We start from the raw sequence: 17,826 nt of genomic DNA, 5'->3' as shown, positions 1-17,826 counted from the left end.
TGTAAGCTGAGAGGCTGGACAGATTGATTGGCAGACCATGGAACAGGGAGAAAGGAGACCTTGGGGATGGAGGTTCACCAAAGACGCATTAGAAAAAGAAGACGAGGAATTGAAGCTATCTTATAATCTCGAGGGCTCCGTTGGCCGCATGCCATCTTGACCGTTTGTTCTTGAAAAGGAGGGGTGATGGTTTTAGATCGTCCCAGGCAAAGCCATGTCAGATGCAAGGTACCTTTTCCCTGCGATTCCTACTTGGGGGTACATGAGCCAGGCGCTACCGCGGATGCGTCGTTAAACGAGCGGTTCATAGCAGGGCTGTTGCGAAGAGGTACCTCGACGAAATTATCTCCAATGGCTGGTACGGCAAGGTCCCATGGCTGAACGAGCATCGCGTATCCGTAGGTATTCAATGGATACAGAGCACTTGCTGTCGCGCAATGGCTTGACATTCAGGCAGGAGACGCGCTCAGAGAGACGAAAAGGGAGAGCTCTGACACGATGCGGTAAATGCATGGGGGTATGTTGCCTAAATCGCGGTGAGGTTTTCGACGCGAAGTCCAGTGACCTCCACAGCGACCCACTGTTTTCTTCCCGCCGTAAGCCGCCATAGGCCGCTGCTGCCTGCCTAGTGCGCTCCCCAACCTTGACACGACCTCGATTCGAGCCTCATGGACGACATCCGAGGCCGGCTGCAGCCTGGACGTCTAAATTCCTCAAATTTTGGAAGGAAAAAGATCAGCAATAAAGATGAACTATCTGATTTCCATGCAACAATTATGTCAGCGGTCGGGACTAGGTTCGGGGTCATCTGATCTTTGCCACTGTCTCGCCAGGCAAAGCAGCGTTCTAGACCCCTCCACAAGGTAAGGTGGTACGGGTACGTTTCGTCTCTATCATGGAAAGTGAGATTGCGACTCAGCATCAGCCTCGGTATCGATGAAGAAACAACTCCAAGGTACTGGTTGGGTTCTAAGCATTCTTGATCACATTGTCTAATAAATGTTGTCATTTTTGTCAATCAGCGACACGAGAAAAGACTGCGCTGTCTACTTAACTCATCTGACTCTCTGACAGAAGCTTGAGCAATCTAGATCTGTGTGGGTGGCTAGTTGAACGATCCGGGACAACCGTTGACGGTTCACGTCGACGAACTCACTGACCTTTTCAGTCCTGACGCTACAGATTAAGTAAACTACGATGTTGCTTCATGTCTACCCCAAAGGTAAGCCAGAGGGACATACATACATATGCCCTAAACCAACATTTTGATCACTGAACCAACAGCTGTCGACTTATTTCCCAGTAATGGGCGCAGACTCAATGAGCAGCACACAAAGACGACCGCTGCTCCAGGGGATGGGATGCCAAAGCAACGCTTAAAGAAACGTCATATCCACATCACAAGGCATAAGGTAACAGGCTCAATAAGCATCCCGCTTGTTCTCAGGATGGTCACGAGCGTCTGGCTCTGGGACGAAACGAATTGCAATGTGTTTCGCCGGCCCCGTTGACACTTGGTCTGGTCCACGACTGCAGCCTCGGGTCGGTGGAGAGGAAGCCAAACTCAGCACCGTCGGTGGCTTTGCTGTCCGGCTCCGGAACGGCGGCCCTTATGCACCGGCACCGCGCGGATCAAGAGGAAGAACAAGAGGAAGAAAAAGCCGGGACGCCAAGGAGGCGACCGGCAACGGCAATCCGAATTTTGTGGAATGTGGCATAGGAAACAGCACCGCCGAGTCCACGGACCAAAACCGGGGCCAAGAGCTGCAGCGGAGGACAGGGATGAGGAGCAAGGATGGGGACCCGGGGTGGGTCATCTCAGCCTTGGCCCCTGTGGGGGCATTCCTGTTTCAATTTCCTAGAACCACAAGTCCTGACGTAGGGGACAATTTCAACCCGCCAGACCAGGCCACTTTTGGCGTGTCAACACCACCCAGCACCACCCAACACCGCCAAACACCACCCAACACAACACACAAACACACACAAGTCTCACTCTAATCCAGCTACGGCAGCTTGCCGCGGCACGTTGGTTTTTACGGTTAATACGTTTCAACCCTTTGTTGACCCGTCGACCCATCCTTTCGTAGGCCTCCCATGCACCTTCCTTGCATGCCGCTAATTTTACCTCCCGAATCGGTTTTCCCACGAAGCGAACATGTATTTCTAGTACCCACCCTACCACTCCTTGCTAAAAAGGTAAAAAGGACATGAAGCCGTTGCCAGAGCTGACGTAGCATTTTGCGCTGCGGGAGTGGTGCCCTTTGGCTTTCCGCCCAGGAACTGCCCTGCAAGCATAGAACCGGCGTGTTTGCCCAATGCGAGCTGGTCTAGGAGCTCTGGCCACATATCGTCATCCCAAGTTCCGAACCCCAAGACGCCGGCAAACAAATCGCTGATGGCCTTGACCTTGGCAGCTGAGAGGTTTGGCAAGCTCGTCCGCACTCAAACGCTGTCCGGCTGTCACCGGTGGCTCACGGCCTCGCCTCATCCAAGGAACGTCGCGAGGTGAGGGGGGCACGTGGATGATGGAACGCCAGCACGTTGTCAACTGATAAGCCCAGAAATAAAACCAGGATACGGGTCGTTGCTTACTTTTTTGCAGCAACAGGAAGCTATAGTTTGATGCAGAGCGAGGTGGTTGGTATACGTGGATTATTACGGATACTCACACGAATAGGATCGGAAGGGTACTTTACCAACTTACTTTGTATAGTGTGTGCCTACAATCTACATGTTTTGGATGTCTCTGCATGAAGTCAGCTGGATTGATTTGCTGCAGCAAGGATTGTGGACTTGGACTGAACTGAATGCCCGGTCCTCCTGGCGTTGCCCTACTCAATTCGAGGGATACACAGGAAATTTCGGAGGCCGCCTTTGGACATGCCAACACGGGACTTTACTTGGGGGGGAAAGCTTGTCAACGACGGTCAGAGAGTTGGCCATCGCCACAACAAAGAAGCGAGAGTTTGTCCAACACCGCCACCAACAACAACACCAGAAGCTGTCCTCCTTCCTCTGTCCCAGTATGTCGCAGAACTCCATGACGGCCTCTCCTTGTGTCCAGTCCGACTGTCCGTCCTAGGTTCACCCCTAGAAAGCGCCCCCGGTCCACCTCACCCTGCTGCAGTTCGCAGCACGAGCGGACAGGGCTACCCGGGCGGCTTCATACCTCCCCCCAGCACAGTTTCCAGCAGTACCTAGGTAGGTAGTGTAGCGCTCGTTGCCAACAGCGGTTGCGTAGTGGACTATCATATCCCCACCGTCGACAATCCCTGCCACTTTAATTCCTAGCTCGCGTCACTCTGCGCTACCTGGCCCAGCAGCGCATCCAATCCAACACAACACACTCTTCTCGTGCGATTTGTGGTGGGATTCGATAACACCCTCTTTCCGCTTGATCTTCCTGCTTTTTCCCTTTCCCATCTTCCATTCCTCTTCTCCCCGAGCTCGTTTTCTTTGCTATTGTCTCTATTTGGCATCGCAACACCAGATACCCGGACGTTGATACCCTTCCTGCAAGCAACTAGTTCGCAAAGAGCAAATCTTCGGACCCCCTGGGTTCTTGAGAGCTGACAGGCGCGCAAACTAGACCCTGCCAGTCGAATTTGCGCTGAGATATTGTAAGGAGCTGTTGTTGCACAGGGATATCCTCTGTGCTTCTTTCCATGATCTGACTGTTCTTCTTCCAGACCAAGACGGAATCAAATCACAAGCCCATCGTATAATCGCAAGCATGGCTTCGCATCCCCAAGGAGAGGCCCTCGACGATGTCGAGCACAACCCCCATGCCTCGGCCAACAGATGGCGCCACCAGGAGAGTTCAGCTTTCCTTCGCCATGCCGCCGGTACCCACGGCCATGCGCAACCCCGCGATCCCCAAGAACGAGGAACTACCAACGACCTGGCCGATTTCCTGAACCGCGACCGCGTCGAGCCTGAGAACCCCAATGCTCTACCCAACTTTAAGCCCATCATGGTCGCTGCTGGTGAAGCCGCTGGTCAGGAGGAGCCTCGCGCAACGGCAACCCACGCTCAGGAGCAAGACGCTCCCGACGGCAGGGACATCATCTGTGGACCGCTGCTCAACTACCGTAGGATGGACGAGACCAAGTGGTACGGAAGCGTCTTGATCGTTACCAAGGGTGGTGGCAAGACCCAAAGCTTCGCACCGCACTTGGTTTTGCGCCCGGCGAATGCGACAAACGTTCAGCACGCCCCTGTTGAGACGAACGGTGTCAACGGTGAGTTTTCCGACGCAGCAAATGGCGCCAGCACAAACGGCACAGAGACCCAGGGTCAATGTCTCTACTCTGATCCTCGCAACACCTTCTGGGCCTTCGACTTGTCGCTCCCGCTCACCCAAACGGAGGCGAAGTGGGAGTACTCAATCCCTGATATGCGATTCTCAGTTGGCAACATCAGGCCTGATCGCTACCACTTCTTCGTCCCGGCCATTAACGAGTCGATGCGCATCATGTTCCACTCCTGCAATGGGTTCAGTGTGGGCACTGACGAAGACGCCTGGAGCGGCCCCGCCTTGTGGAACGATGTGAACCGACACCACAAGGAACGGCCATTCCACGTCATGTAAGTCCAACTTCTCGACCTGGTACGAGGCCGCTTACTGACACTCAAAAAGGCTTGGAGGAGGTGACCAGATCTATAACGACGGAATCCGAGTCGACGGACCTCTGCGCGAATGGACCGAGATCTCGAACCCCAAGAAGCGCAGGCACTTCCCATTCCCTGAGAAGCTTCGCCAGGCGTGTGACGACTACTACCTTAAAAATTACATTCGCTGGTATGTGCATGGTGAAGGAAGCACCTGAGGGTTTGAGAGAACTAATATTGTGAACAGGTACTCTACGGAGCCGTTTGCGACTGCCAATGGCCAGATTGCGCAGCTCAACATCTGGGATGATCATGATGTATATTGAAGCTTGAACACAATGTATTGAATGATCTGCTAACCGAACGACCTAGATCATTGACGGCTTCGGCTCCTACGTCGACGACTTCATGCGATGCGACGTTTTCAGAGGTATTGGTGGAACTGCTCACAAGTACTACATGCTGTTCCAACATCACCTGCCTCCACCACCATCCACCTACACTTCGGGTACATTTTTCTATCCTACAGCGAAAGAATTTAGACTGATACATGAACAGACCACGCGACGACGTCCGAGAGCCAAGGACTTGACCCCAATCAGCTCATGGATACCTACGTTGCACCTAGCAAGTCGGATCTCAGCTACATTGTTGGCAAACAGCCTGGTGTAAGAAACCGGTGCAAGTTCTCCTTCCAAGCACAGCTAACCATTCTCCCAGCCCTACGTCGCAGAACACTCACATAACATGTTCGCCCGGCTCGGTGCGCGAATTGCCTTCCTTGGCATCGATGCTCGAACTGAGGTAAGGCTGCGGGGAAGCTCATACTGTGAAGGCGCAAAATTAACAACAGCTCATAGCGCACGCGCCATCAAATCAACTACCCGGAGACATACGACTTGATCTTCAGCCGTCTCAGACAAGAGCTCAAGGGAGCCCAGGAGTCTGGACGTCCGTTCAAGCACTTGATTCTTCTGCTAGGAATTCCAATTGCGTACCCTGTAAGTGGAGACAGCTTGCGAAATGTACTCGCAGAGATTGACTTTTCCCTAGCGCTTGACATGGCTTGAGAACGTCTTCCGTAGTCCCATTATGGGTCCTGTGAAGTTCCTGAACCGAAGATTCGGTCTCGGTAAGTGTCCAATGGGAAGACAGGATCGGCCTTGACTCGCTGACAATCCCAGCTGGTGGTGTTTTCAACCACTTTGACGGCAGCGTCGACTTGCTCGACGACCTTGACGACCACTACACAGCCAGAACTCACAAGAAGGAGCGCAACGCTCTTGTCGAGAGGCTTCAGGCCATCGCGTCGGAGTTCTCAGTCCGTATTACCATCTTGGGCGGCGATGTGCATTTGGCGGCTATGGGCCGATTCTACTCGCATCCTCGCCTGAACATTCCCTCAGAGAACGACCACCGCTACATGGCCAACGTGGTCTCTTCTGCCATTACCAACAAGCCACCGCCAGCGGCGATTGCCAACTTGCTGGCCAGGAGAAACAAGATCCATCACCTGAACCACGACACGGACGAGACGCTGCTGAAGTTCTTCGACAAAGATCCTGGCGACTCGAGCAAGACTTCCAACTCGAACCATGTGACTATGCCCAGCCGTAACTTTGCCATTCTCACGGAGAACTCGCCCAACAATGGACTGGCTGCGCCCACCAACGGCGATGCGCGGTCTGTGATTTCCGGCAAGGGTGGGCACGATTTCCTCCACGTCGGCGAAGTTGAATCGGGTTCAAAGCACAAGGCAGCCGGAAAGCAGCACGGCACCGGTAACGATGGCAGCTTGGATATCTGCATCCGTGTCGAGATCGATCAACATAACCGCGAAGGCATCACCGAGGGTTATGGTGTCACTGTTCCCCAGCTCAAGTACAACAACCATCCAGAGCCAGTTGGGCCTTTCCCTGCGCAGGAGCGTGAGAATGGACATGACGAATGAAGAGACTCGGTCCAAGGTGGTGGAGAAGATGTCGAGAATCGGCGCTCGACATTGGCTAGCATTTTTGCAACGGTTGTCGGAGATCCCATCCGATGCGTTGTTGGTTGCATTACGTTATACCCATGAAGCGAATGAGCTGAGGAAAGTGAGGAGACAGATGGATGTACGATGTTGCGGGTGCATCTGGGGGGTAAATCAACCTTTGTTGTGTTTTAATGATTGATTGTGTATATCTCAAAAGACTAATATCGTTGAGGGCTTGAGCGAAGACGGAGCCATTATCCGAGTTTCTCTGTTTCTGCAAAGTGCCATTCGTTTGCTCTAGGCACTTTGCAGCAGCACCTCTGTACCTTCGTAGGTAATACACGACTTGTCTCCACGTCGGAACATCCATCCGATCCCGACGTCGCAAAGTCGGGATCGGGACAGCTGATTGCCTTTATCTGGCGGGCCCACTGAGCCGATCAACTCCGCTGCTATCTCGACCCCAAATCGAGGACAAGGTACAATTGACGCTTGTGATTGGCTGATGTCTCCCCCGCAAAGCTGTGCAAGGTTGCGATAGGCAGCTGGGTCGCTGCTCAATGGAAGAGTGCTGTTGCCATCGTTATCGGCAGAGCGACACCGGGACCCCACATTAGCAGCCGGACGTCTGGCCCCGCAGCCCCTCACAAGCTCTCCGCCGCAAGCTGTCGCGTTCTTAAACCGCGCCCACCCGACGTTTGCGTGCCCTGTGGTTGGCATTGCTGGCATCCAGGAACAATTTCCGTGTCTCACGACTCGTCCAGATTTTTCATTACGTTACGCTACAAATCTTAATAGCCAGTCGGCCGCAGTCCTCGTTTCTCACCCGAGGTCACCTGCTCTCATGTGAACCAATTGTCCATCACCCATAGACCACTGCTCACGCTCATCACTTGTTTTGTGTGTGCTTCCGAGGAATACTCACTTGCCCGCCCGATCCGATATAGAAGGCGTTCACGCAGCACCACGGTGTCTCTGCCCATCATGGCGTCCACACGAGCAACTGGGCTTCTCAACTCCCAGCTCCGGAGCTCTTCCCGCATCACGTCCCTCGGACGCAGCGTCTCTGCTATTGCAACGACCAGACTCACAACGCGCTTGTCCGCTCCGGCGACAAGGATAACCACAAGAATGGCGACCTTTGCTGCCTTCAAGATTCCCAAGATTACAAACGAGCCCAATGTAGGTGACATATCGGACGAAGCTCGAAAGGGCGCCAGTGAGGGGTAGTCGACTGACAATCACCACAGCACCATTATGCCAAGGGCTCCGCTCAGCGTCAAGGCTTGGATGCCGCGGTCAAGACCCTTCAGAGCAAACTGCCTTTGGAGGTGCCAATTGTAGTTGGCGGTCACGAGGTTAGTCGCGCTAAACATCTACGCTGTTATTCGACTGCGTGTAGCTGACAGCGTGCCTAGATCTTGACGGGCAACACGGGAAAGCAGGTCAACCCCGCCGACCACAACACCACCGTAGCGACGTACCACCAGGCCTCGCCCTCCGATGTCACCAAGGCTATCAAGTCCGCCCTCGCAGCCAAGCCCGCTTGGGAGTCCCTGCCCTTCGCCGACCGCGCTGCCATCTTCCTCAAGGCCGCTGACCTGATCTCCACCAAATACCGTTACGACATCATGGCCGCCACCATGATCGGCCAGGGCAAGAATGCGTGGCAAGCCGAGATCGACGCCGCGGCCGAGCTGGCCGACTTTTTGCGTTTCAACGTGCAGTACGCCGAGGAGCTGTACGCCCAGCAGCCGCAGCACAACAGCCCGGGCGTGTGGAACCGCGTCGAGTATAGGGCCCTCGAGGGCTTCGTGTACGCTGTCAGCCCCTTCAACTTCACTGCCATTGCCGGTAACCTCCCCGGCGCGCCCGCGCTTCTCGGCAACGTCGTCGTCTGGAAGCCCAGCGACTTCGCCATCGCTTCCAACTGGCTGGTCTACAACATCCTGCTCGAGGCCGGCCTGCCCCGCGACGTCATCCAATTTGTCCCCGGCAACCCCGAGGAGATTACCAATCAAGTGCTGAAGCACAAGAGCTTCGCCTCTCTCCACTACACCGGTAGCACCGCCATCTTCCGCAAGCTGTATGGTGCCATTGGACAAGGTGTTGCGGAGGGCCGCTACACCTCGTACCCGAGGATTGTCGGCGAGACGGGTGGTAAGAACTTCCACCTGATCCACCCCAGCGCCGACGTCGATAACGCCGTCAAGCAGACCATCCGCGGCGCGTTTGAGTTCCAGGGCCAAAAGTGCAGCGCGACGTCGCGTGCCTACGTACCGGCGTCCCTCTGGCCCCAATTCAAGGAAGGTCTCGTCGCTGAGGTCAACAAAATCAAGATTGGAGACCCGACCGACCACGGCAACTTCATGGGCCCCGTGATCCACGAAGCCTCCTTCAAGAAGCTCGCGGGCGTCATCGACGCGGCCAAAACGGACAAATCCCTAACGCTCGTCGCGGGCGGCACGTACGACTCTTCAAAGGGCTACTTTGTCCACCCGACAATCTACCACACCACCAAGGCGGACCACAAGCTCCTGAGTACCGAGCTTTTCGGCCCCGTTCTCGTTGTACACACGTACGACGACGTGAGCGGCAGCGGCAGCAACAACGCGTCGGCGGGAGCCTTTTCCGACGTCTGCCAGCTCATTGACAGCACGGGCGAGTACGGCCTCACGGGCGCCGTCTTTGCGCAGGACCGGGCTGCGGTGGTGGTGGCCGAGGAGAAGCTGCGCAACGCGGCGGGTAACTTTTACATCAACTGCAAGAGCACGGGCGCCGTGGTGGGCCAGCAGCCGTTTGGCGGCGGCAGGGCGAGCGGGACGAACGACAAGGCGGGCAGCCAGAATTTGCTTAGTCGGTTTGTGAGCTTGAGGAGCATCAAGGAAGAATTTGCGGCAACGACAAAGGTTGAGTATCCTAGTAACGAGGTCTAGAAGGTGTCCTTTGATGTGGAAAGTGAAAAGGGAGGGAGGGTTTCAAGGGTTGTAAATTGTGACGGGTCTGATTTTCTTCTTGTTTCATCATTTTGGCGGTGGTATGGGATATCTGGTTTTAACACTCACGTTGACATGAGTGAAGCATTACGAGCATTTGCTACGATCGAAAATGAAGACATTGAATCTTTCTAGCTAGCTAGCTTACTGCGATGGAGAAAAAAAATCTCTGGATTGCATGAACACATATCCACATGGACGTCCAAAACTTTTGGTGACTGTCACGTGCGCACATTGAAATCCAAGGACGACGGCGCAAAGATGCAAGGACCGAGATGATGGAGGGAGGGGAGGGGCGGTGGACATGATTCAAGCTTCTTGCTAGATTCCATGTCCGCAGCGGGTCCTCCGGGTTACCGTTCGCTTCTCAAGGGTTTCGGCCGCTAGTCCGGGTTGGGGAATGGCCACTGCTGCCTCTCTGGGGCTGGGGCGCACGAGAGCTTCCACATCTAGATCCTGCTCCTCTTTTATAGAGTTTTGGATCTCCGGTTTTCACCACCGGCCTACTATGCACCTACACTTGAAGGAGAAGGAGGCCCGGGAGACACAGAAACAGGCAACCCGGGTCATGACCTGGCCCAAGGCAGGTGAGGCAAGGTAAGCAAAACGGCTGTGCGGCTCAACCTAAACAAAACTTATAGTGCAAGCTTTCCATGTTCGAATTTCCCTCATAAGATATTATTGGGGTAGGCGGCCTCTTCTCTACATTTGATCATACTGGTAAAGACTGAGGCAATTATCGGATTTGTGATTTGGGATGGGATATCCCACGACGGGCCGCAACACGTTGCAACGAGACCAGGCTAAGTCAGGGGAGAAGATCCCGTTGACAAAGCGCGAGTGAGGAAAGTCTGCATGGTTATCAATATCAGTAGACGCGAATGGTACGGATAAACTTGAAGAGATATGGAGAGGAGGGGCAAGGAATGGTGCCCACGTGCTCACTTTACAAGAGGACAGGGGCCCGGTTCGTCATCGGTCCCATAGGTAGGTAAGTCAACGTCGGCACGGTACGAGTCGCCAAACCCTCACTTCAGCTTTTGCGAATCAATCTCAAACGCCGAAACGGCTGCTCCATCAATTACAGATACATACAAGAGGCACGTTGCCAGGCACGCGCGCAGCTGAAAGGTGGGGAGAAGGGGGATTTTACGGGATGCGGACGGAACACGGCTCGCGACACGGGACACTGACCACCTCTGGTCGGAAATCGACAATATGTAAGAGGCCAGCCGGCCAGTGAGTTTCCTCGACCAACGAAATGTCGAGCACATGTCTCGTGCCTCTCTCTGGATTTCTCGGTTCATGCCAGACAAAGTCGCATCGGAAACTAAGCTTCCCAGACCCTCACTCTCCAGGTCTACAGACGCCCCCTCCCATCCTCCACTCATAAATTGTTGGCATGGGACATGGCAGCAATGGGAGGGTACCGACGATCCCATGTGGCCGTGCTGCCAAATTGACAAGCACAGCAGCTCTTCTGTGAGCTTGTGCGGCGACGACGTACCTACGTAGTATCTTTTTGGGGGGGGGGTGTGTGAACCTTGCGTGCGGGCGCTTGGCGCTGGGGGTTGCTTAGTTGCCATTCAGGAACACCATGTGCTCGAATCCGCGCTTCTGATTGGCCAAGAACCTCGAACCCACGATGCTGCCTCTCCTGCCCGTTTCCTCGCCCAGGAGTCCAGGTCCGCCCTCCTGATTGGGCAGCTTTTTCTTTCCGTCTTTCGTTCGTCTTATTCTGCGTTACTGCCCTCTAGTGTTTACGGGGATTTTCCCTTTGGGACATTTCTTCTGGGCTTGGAGTCGCGTGCCCTCTCTCCTCCAACCTAGTTCGTTCAGGAGAGCACCCCTCCCTCTCATCCCCAAGGCCCTTCGCACTTCCATCAGGGTTGTTACCTATGCCGATAGGAGGACCATCACTGCCGCTGCCAGTCTTTCACCCATGCCCCAGTCCAAGGCGAGGGGGGGGGGCGTGGGTGGCTAGACGGCTGCTAAGAGGTTGACGGCTATCTAACGCAAGTGCCTTAACAGATTGCAGCCACGGGTCCGGGGTTGTAGTTAGATAGAGACGGGGTTGAGGCACGAGTGAGAATAGGTATGTATGGATGAACAAGCCAAGGATGGCGAAAAGCGAGAGTCAGTCAAAGTCGTGGTTGTGGTTGTGCGCCGCCTCGACTTGCATCTCCCGTGCCGTATCTGTAGTTCATTACTCTACCTCACCTCCCTCCCCTCTACATCTTCTTGAACTTTTCTTTTCTCACGGACACCCAAGTCACCCTCCCTTCAACACTCGCGTGCTCCTTCTTGAGCCCTGGTTATTGTCTTGTAGTCAGAGCAGCGAATCGGATTTGCATCCTCCTACCAGACAGCATCGACCAGGCGCTTCTGCATCCGTGGCCAAGCCCAGAACAGCCTTCGACACCCAGCCGTCATCTTTCCCGTGGGCACAGCCTCAAAAGCAGACGTCAACCGATTTGTCGCTCAGCATAGAGCCTCGAATTTCCCTCACTCGGCTTCCTGTTCTCAATCTAGTTCTTCGTCGGGCATACTTCTGTCGTGTGAATCGCTCAGAGTCCGCTCGTACTTCGTCTCCCACATTTCTCTCCCTCCCTCCCTCCCTCTCTCTCTCTCTCTCTCACGCACACCTCACACGCACACGCGCACACCACATACATTACGCACAATGCCGCGTCCGACATTACCACCCACGCCGGCGTCTTCCACGGATATAAAGGGTCAAGATGGCTCCAAGGACCTCGCTTCCCTCCAGCTTTCCTTCGAACTGCCCCCGCCAGCACTCGTCCAGGACGCCTCGAGGATCTCGCCAAAAGACACGAGGAGGACGTCGCCCAACACCACCGGCTTCCAACCCATTTCGCCCTCCAACGTGAACAAACCGTACCCAGTGCAGCCCAGCGAGACGGTCAAATCCCGCCGGCGCTCGTCGGCAGCCCAAAAGGCGGCTGCCTCGAATGAGAGCTTCGCGCTGCCCCCGCCGCCGACCAGGTCACGCAAGATTATCCAAATGAAGCCCCGTGCTCAACAGCAGAACGAGGCCGAGGACACCACCCCGCCAGCGGCCGGTGCCAAGGCGGGGGCTGCGGGTCCAGGAAAGGCCGGCGCGACGGCGGCGGCGGCGGCGAATGGGTCCTCCGCTTCGACGGCGCAGGGTAAGAAGAAGGCGCCGTCTGCGACGAGCGCAGCGGGACGGAAGATTGCGAGGAAGACGGCGCACAGTTTGATTGAGCGGCGCCGCAGATCCAAGATGAATGAGGAGTTTGCCGTTTTGAAGGGCATGATACCGGCCTGCACTGGGGAGATGCACAAGCTGGCCATTTTACAGGTCAGTCGAGTCAATCATTTCGTTTAGTATCAACCTTTGGGCACTAGCTAAATGTCGTGCAGGCGTCGATCGAATATGTGAGGTACCTAGAGGACTGCGTCTCCAAGCTCAAAGCCCAACGAGACGCCTCTGAGGCCCGCTCACCCACCGAGTCCGGCCTGCAGACGCCTTCGGGGGGGCGCGGCGAGCCGTGGGGCCAGATCCCGCAATTCGTCCCCCGATATCAAGAAGACCCCGACGACGTGGAGATGACCGACTCCGAGGCCCCATCACCGACCTTCCCGCCCGTTCAGCAGCATCAGCATCAGCACGCGCAACAGCAACCGCAACAACAGCAGCAGCAGCAGCATTCCCACTCCCACTCCCACTCCCGCTCCCAGCAGCCGTCCGTGTCGCCCGCCCTCCTGCCGCAGGACTTGCGGGAAAGACACCGCCACGACTCGTACTCGTCAGTATCGACGGACCACCCGCGCCACAACAGCTACAGCTACAGCACCTCGACGACGACATCGCCCGCATTCGGGCCGCAGACATATGTCGGCGGCGTCGGCGGGTACGGGAGCCTTTCAGCGCTAACCAGTCCCGCGCTGGCGCCGCAGCGGGATCGCGATCTGGATCACGAGGCGACGGCGGCGCTGCTGATGCTAAATAGCGATCGGAGGGGCACGAGCGGGGGTGGTGCTGGACCAGCGAGGGGTGCTGGACGGGGCATGTCGGTGAGGGATCTGCTCAGTACTTGAGGGAACCCTTGTTACTGAATGACAGATGTGTCAGGTAAAGAAGGGGGGCCGGTGATCTTAACCGATGCTCGAGAGAAGACCCCGGCGGAGCCGACGCTTCGACCTCTGTCAGCATTAAATTTGCCATGATGGTCAGGGTTTCTCTATGCGGCGTGGTCTAGAGGTTTTATCGCATGAAATGCGGGAAATGAAAAACTTGGGATGAAGAGGTTCTAGAATCCCCAGCATCATGGATTACTGTCAGAGCTCCACAGGGGACATGTTATTCATCGCAAATACGATGGGAGAAAGAGAGCAATCTTTTCAAATCGCGGAAACACGGATGGGGGAGTATTTGGGATGGAGTTGGGCGGTCTGGGCGCGGCGCATACGGAAGGGGTCTTCTCACCCCCATGAGCCTTGTCGGTTGTCAATACTAGTTATTGCATTGGTACGGGATGAAAATATCCAGAAGGGAATAATAGAACGGCCGGTTGGACGACCGCATGACTTGACCCGTACATGTCTTTGAAAGAGTTTCTTCCTCGAGTGAACATACGATAGGGGTCTTCGATCGGCGACAAGCGTTTGACCCTCTCTCGTGAAGGGAAATCTTTAGAGTCCCATTCCCAAGCTAGCCCCTGAGGTTACCAGATGGACGGGCATGCAGGAGGTTCGCGGCGGGCGACGGCCGCGATAGGTGACCCAACCGGATCCATCGAACAAGAGTCGCTAGAGGCTGCATCCTAGTTCGTTTCGTTAACGGACGGAGGGAAAAGAGAACGAGGGATGTTCTGGAGAGCGATGCGTGTGTGTGTGTGTGTGTCCAGGTTGCATTACGGGTTTCAGGGTCTGGCGGCATCGTACGAGATCCTCACCCGTCCTTCTCCACCATCGACCCATCACGTGACGGTGCTTCAGTCTCGAAGGAGGCCCGTGTAAGTCAAGTTTGCCCAGTTTGATACCGTTCTTTGGTGTCATCCTCATGGATGTGGTAGGTGGGCGGGCTTGTTGAAACGAATTCCAGGGAATATTACCTTTCTCTCTTCTGATGGCTGCGGCGAGTCGAGATTTTATGGGTACCATATCTTTGATGGAGTGGGAAGAGTTGAACGGGTATATAACCCAGATACCGCCTTGACGGTGTTCAATCTCTGACTCCTAATCATGTTTTGCGATTTTCTTCTTCGACGTGTATATGCAAGGATCAGTGCTTCCTTGACTTTGGGATTCTCTATGTCGTCTTGATTCGATCCTACAGAGAAAGACAGCGGTGAGCCATCCTCGACTGCACCACGAGTATCTAAGACAAATACAAATACGACAAGGTCGCCCACATATTCACCACTCAGATCACTTAATCCCCCCCAAAATTTACCTCAAAAAGAGTAAAAAAGATGGCCCCACGAAGCATCATCACAGCCTACCCTCAAGGCCACCGGCGCTATGTCTCGCCCCCAATCAGCCCCTCCACATTCGCCCCGGACGCGAACGACATCCTCGCGGAGCTGGGCCTACGCGCCGACGACTCGGCTTCGAGCGCGGGCGACTCCAGCACGGGGTTCTCGACGATCGACTCGGGCGTCAGCGTGAACGGGGGTGGGAGCGGGACTGTGAGCGGGGCCGGCGGTCGGAGGAGGCGGCGTCGGAATCGTAACCGGAACGGCAACGGCAACGGACACAGTAAAGAAAACAGCACTCAGACGGCACACAATGGCAGCAGTGGAAACATCAGTATCGATAACAAGAATAGCCACGGCGGGAATTTCAACAGGCAGACGACGGTGGTGATGCCCCGACAGGGCGGCGAGCGGGACGAGAAGCCTGTGCGCTTACAGATTGGGTTAAATCTGGACGTCGATTTGGAGCTCAAGGCGAAACTGAAGGGAGATATTTGCTTATCTTTGGTGTAAGTATCCCCTCCCTCCGTGCTTATATTTTCTTAGTTCTGATAATTCCCTCCTTTTCCTTCCAATTCTATTGTTTATTCCAAGGAACTGACGGAAAACTGACCAGGCGCGACTGAGAAAAAAGAGTGGAGAGGAAGTTCTCCAAACGCGAATCGATACGGGTGAAGCCCAACTGGAAGGGCGAAGTCGACGTCAAAGAGATGTTCCACATGCGCCTCGGCAAATTCAGCTTCAGACAGCGCTGGATCGATCGCGAAGTCAGCGAGAGTCTCACTTTGGCGATTGGAGTCTCGCTCGCCATGGGCGGGTTTGTTGCGGGATTTGCGGCGTCGAAATGGCTCTGCTGATTCTTTTACAACTCGTTTTTGGGTATGGGAAAAGGAGAGACGCAAGGTTTTCCTTGTGGTATGCGGGAGATGTCGTATATTCTGTGGTTATGGGACAATGGGAGGCGTTTGGGAAGTGACACTGGGTTGTCCTTTGCGAGAATTTGGTGCATAAAAGTAAGCGCCGCAAAGGTCACGGTTGCGTGTGGCTTGGCAAGAAAACACATAAGCTGGATATTAATTTAATACCAACGGATGAAAATGAATAAATAACATTGAATCGCATTTTATACATGGCAATGGGCCATCTCGCAGCTGTATGACCTTTTGGCCAGCATGGTATTCTCAAAATCCATATCGCTAACAAAAGCATTCAGCTCAGTTAGGACGAAAAGTATCAGTCATGGAAGGTATCCTCCTCCGTCCACCCAACGGCCAGAAACGTGGAAAGTCGGGTGTGTGGAGCGGGTCTTCCATTGCAGTGTCATGAAACTTCACGCGGGAGGTTGTGGCGTGTTTTCCCAGGGAAGCAAGTGTCTGTGCGGTGCTTATGCTGAGATGTATTCTCCCAGCGTGGAGACATTCGTCACATTGTCTGATGTGAAGTTGACATGGGCCGAGCTGCTGGGTAGCTGTGCAGAGTCGTACGAAGCTCGACTTGGGTAGAAGACGAAGCGCCCCGCGACGGTCTGTCTTAGTTAGACCTAGCTTCGTTGCTTGCTACACCGATACTCACCGACGACCCGGCTGGCTGGGATGTCTCGGTAAGTGATCCCCTAGTGCCCCTCGGGCGTCAGTGCTTTCTGCATCAGTTCCCCACACAAGCTCTAGCTGGTTACCCGATCGGGCATGTGAGACAGGGGTCTACGTTCTCCAGGGCCCCCCCATTGCCTGCAGCGACTATTTTTTTCATCCCAACTTTTTTTTTACCCACGTTCCGCCCTCACGCCATTGCTGGATTCTTTCCAAAAACGCACCAACAAGCACGCGACATATTGAGCAGTTGGTGCCTGTAGAAGGAAGTCCACTCGAAAAAGCACGATGGGGAGTCGGGCGGGAGCAATGTCAGCCATTCTGTGCTCCATCAAAAACTTTTTCCTAGGATTAGCGCGAGGAGCCAGAGATATCTACAGGTCCGTCGTAAACTGGATCAAGACGGCATACTCACCGTAAGCTAAGGCAAGGAAAAAAACCAAAGACTTGTCCTAAAAGCTGACTCCTTTGAAGGAATCCATACTACCGCGGCAACATCATCACCGGCACCGCCAGCAGCGGCCGGGCCCCCTTTGACGGCAACCTCCGGATGGTGATATCGCAAGTCTTCCAGCCCTCCGACTGGACCGTCATGGAAGTCGCCGTACTGAGGCCCTCCGGCCCGCCGGTCAAGGCCGTGCTCAAGGTCTTTGACCGCCGTTTCTCGCCATGCATTCAACGGCTGCGTGAACGCCGGGGACTCGGCGAGTGGACCCCTGAGTTTGAGGAGGAGTTCGTCGACTACGTCCGCCGGGGAGCCGCCAATGAGTACCTTTGGGGATCCGACAGCGACAGTGACGATGACAGAACCAACCAAGCTAGGGCCAATGGGGAGAAGGCCGATGAGGGGGAGGAGGAGGAAGATGAGGCGCCCATCAACCTGCTCGAGGAGGAAGTCAATCGCCAGACTCAGTGTGACGCGATTGCCAACGCGCGGTTGTGTCGTTTACAATCCCGAATGGGCGCGGAGAAGGGTATGAGGTTACCCAGGGCGCATTGCACGGTGCAAATACCGGTGGGAGGAAAGGTTGACAATCGTCTACTTGAGGTTTACGGTATTTTGATGGAGTATGTACCCGGCTTCAGTTGCGATGATACCGAATGACGACAGTCGAAAGAAGAGATGTGCCTGATGTGAATAAGCTGTCCATTTCGGCTGGATTCAAGGGCTGGACTCGTGGATGATGGAG

At 54.9% G+C, this 17,826-nt stretch overlaps 6 protein-coding genes across 6 annotated transcripts; all 6 read left to right on the top strand.

Moving 5' to 3' along the window:
* Window positions 1-1,488: 1,488 nt before the first annotated feature.
* CORC01_12896 (uncharacterized protein) lies at window positions 1,489-2,001 on the top strand (the record flags this gene model as incomplete). The annotated part of the gene is made up of 1 exon (XM_022624514.1): window positions 1,489-2,001. The coding sequence occupies one exon, from the start codon at window positions 1,489-1,491 to the stop codon at window positions 1,999-2,001; it is 513 nt and encodes a 170-aa protein (XP_022468994.1).
* A 1,735-nt stretch (window positions 2,002-3,736) lies between these two features.
* CORC01_12895 (uncharacterized protein) lies at window positions 3,737-6,565 on the top strand (the record flags this gene model as incomplete). Its single annotated transcript, XM_022624513.1, has 9 exons — window positions 3,737-4,590; window positions 4,643-4,804; window positions 4,862-4,931; window positions 4,987-5,122; window positions 5,173-5,282; window positions 5,335-5,418; window positions 5,475-5,615; window positions 5,668-5,746; window positions 5,799-6,565. 9 exons carry the CDS (start codon window positions 3,737-3,739, stop codon window positions 6,563-6,565), a joined length of 2,403 nt encoding a protein of 800 aa, XP_022468993.1.
* Window positions 6,566-7,573: 1,008 nt separating this feature from the next.
* CORC01_12894 (1-pyrroline-5-carboxylate dehydrogenase) lies at window positions 7,574-9,525 on the top strand (the record flags this gene model as incomplete). Its single annotated transcript, XM_022624512.1, has 3 exons — window positions 7,574-7,771; window positions 7,840-7,947; window positions 8,008-9,525. 3 exons carry the CDS (start codon window positions 7,574-7,576, stop codon window positions 9,523-9,525), a joined length of 1,824 nt encoding a protein of 607 aa, XP_022468992.1.
* Window positions 9,526-12,268: 2,743 nt separating this feature from the next.
* CORC01_12893 (helix-loop-helix DNA-binding domain-containing protein) lies at window positions 12,269-13,668 on the top strand (the record flags this gene model as incomplete). The annotated part of the gene is made up of 2 exons (XM_022624511.1): window positions 12,269-12,928; window positions 12,991-13,668. 2 exons carry the CDS (start codon window positions 12,269-12,271, stop codon window positions 13,666-13,668), a joined length of 1,338 nt encoding a protein of 445 aa, XP_022468991.1.
* A 1,376-nt stretch (window positions 13,669-15,044) lies between these two features.
* Window positions 15,045-15,904, top strand: CORC01_12892 (uncharacterized protein; the record flags this gene model as incomplete). The annotated part of the gene is made up of 2 exons (XM_022624510.1): window positions 15,045-15,556; window positions 15,682-15,904. 2 exons carry the CDS (start codon window positions 15,045-15,047, stop codon window positions 15,902-15,904), a joined length of 735 nt encoding a protein of 244 aa, XP_022468990.1.
* Window positions 15,905-16,924: 1,020 nt separating this feature from the next.
* On the top strand, window positions 16,925-17,741 carry CORC01_12891 (uncharacterized protein; the record flags this gene model as incomplete). Its single annotated transcript, XM_022624509.1, has 2 exons — window positions 16,925-17,052; window positions 17,111-17,741. The coding sequence occupies 2 exons, from the start codon at window positions 16,925-16,927 to the stop codon at window positions 17,739-17,741; spliced, it is 759 nt and encodes a 252-aa protein (XP_022468989.1).
* Window positions 17,742-17,826: the final 85 nt, after the last annotated feature.

Source organism: Colletotrichum orchidophilum, assembly GCF_001831195.1.
Source record: "Colletotrichum orchidophilum strain IMI 309357 chromosome Unknown Scaffold_169.1, whole genome shotgun sequence".
NCBI lineage: Eukaryota > Fungi > Ascomycota > Sordariomycetes > Glomerellales > Glomerellaceae > Colletotrichum > Colletotrichum orchidophilum.
The sequence above is the reverse complement of the archived record's forward strand: the minus strand, read 5'-3'. Positions and strand labels throughout refer to the sequence as shown.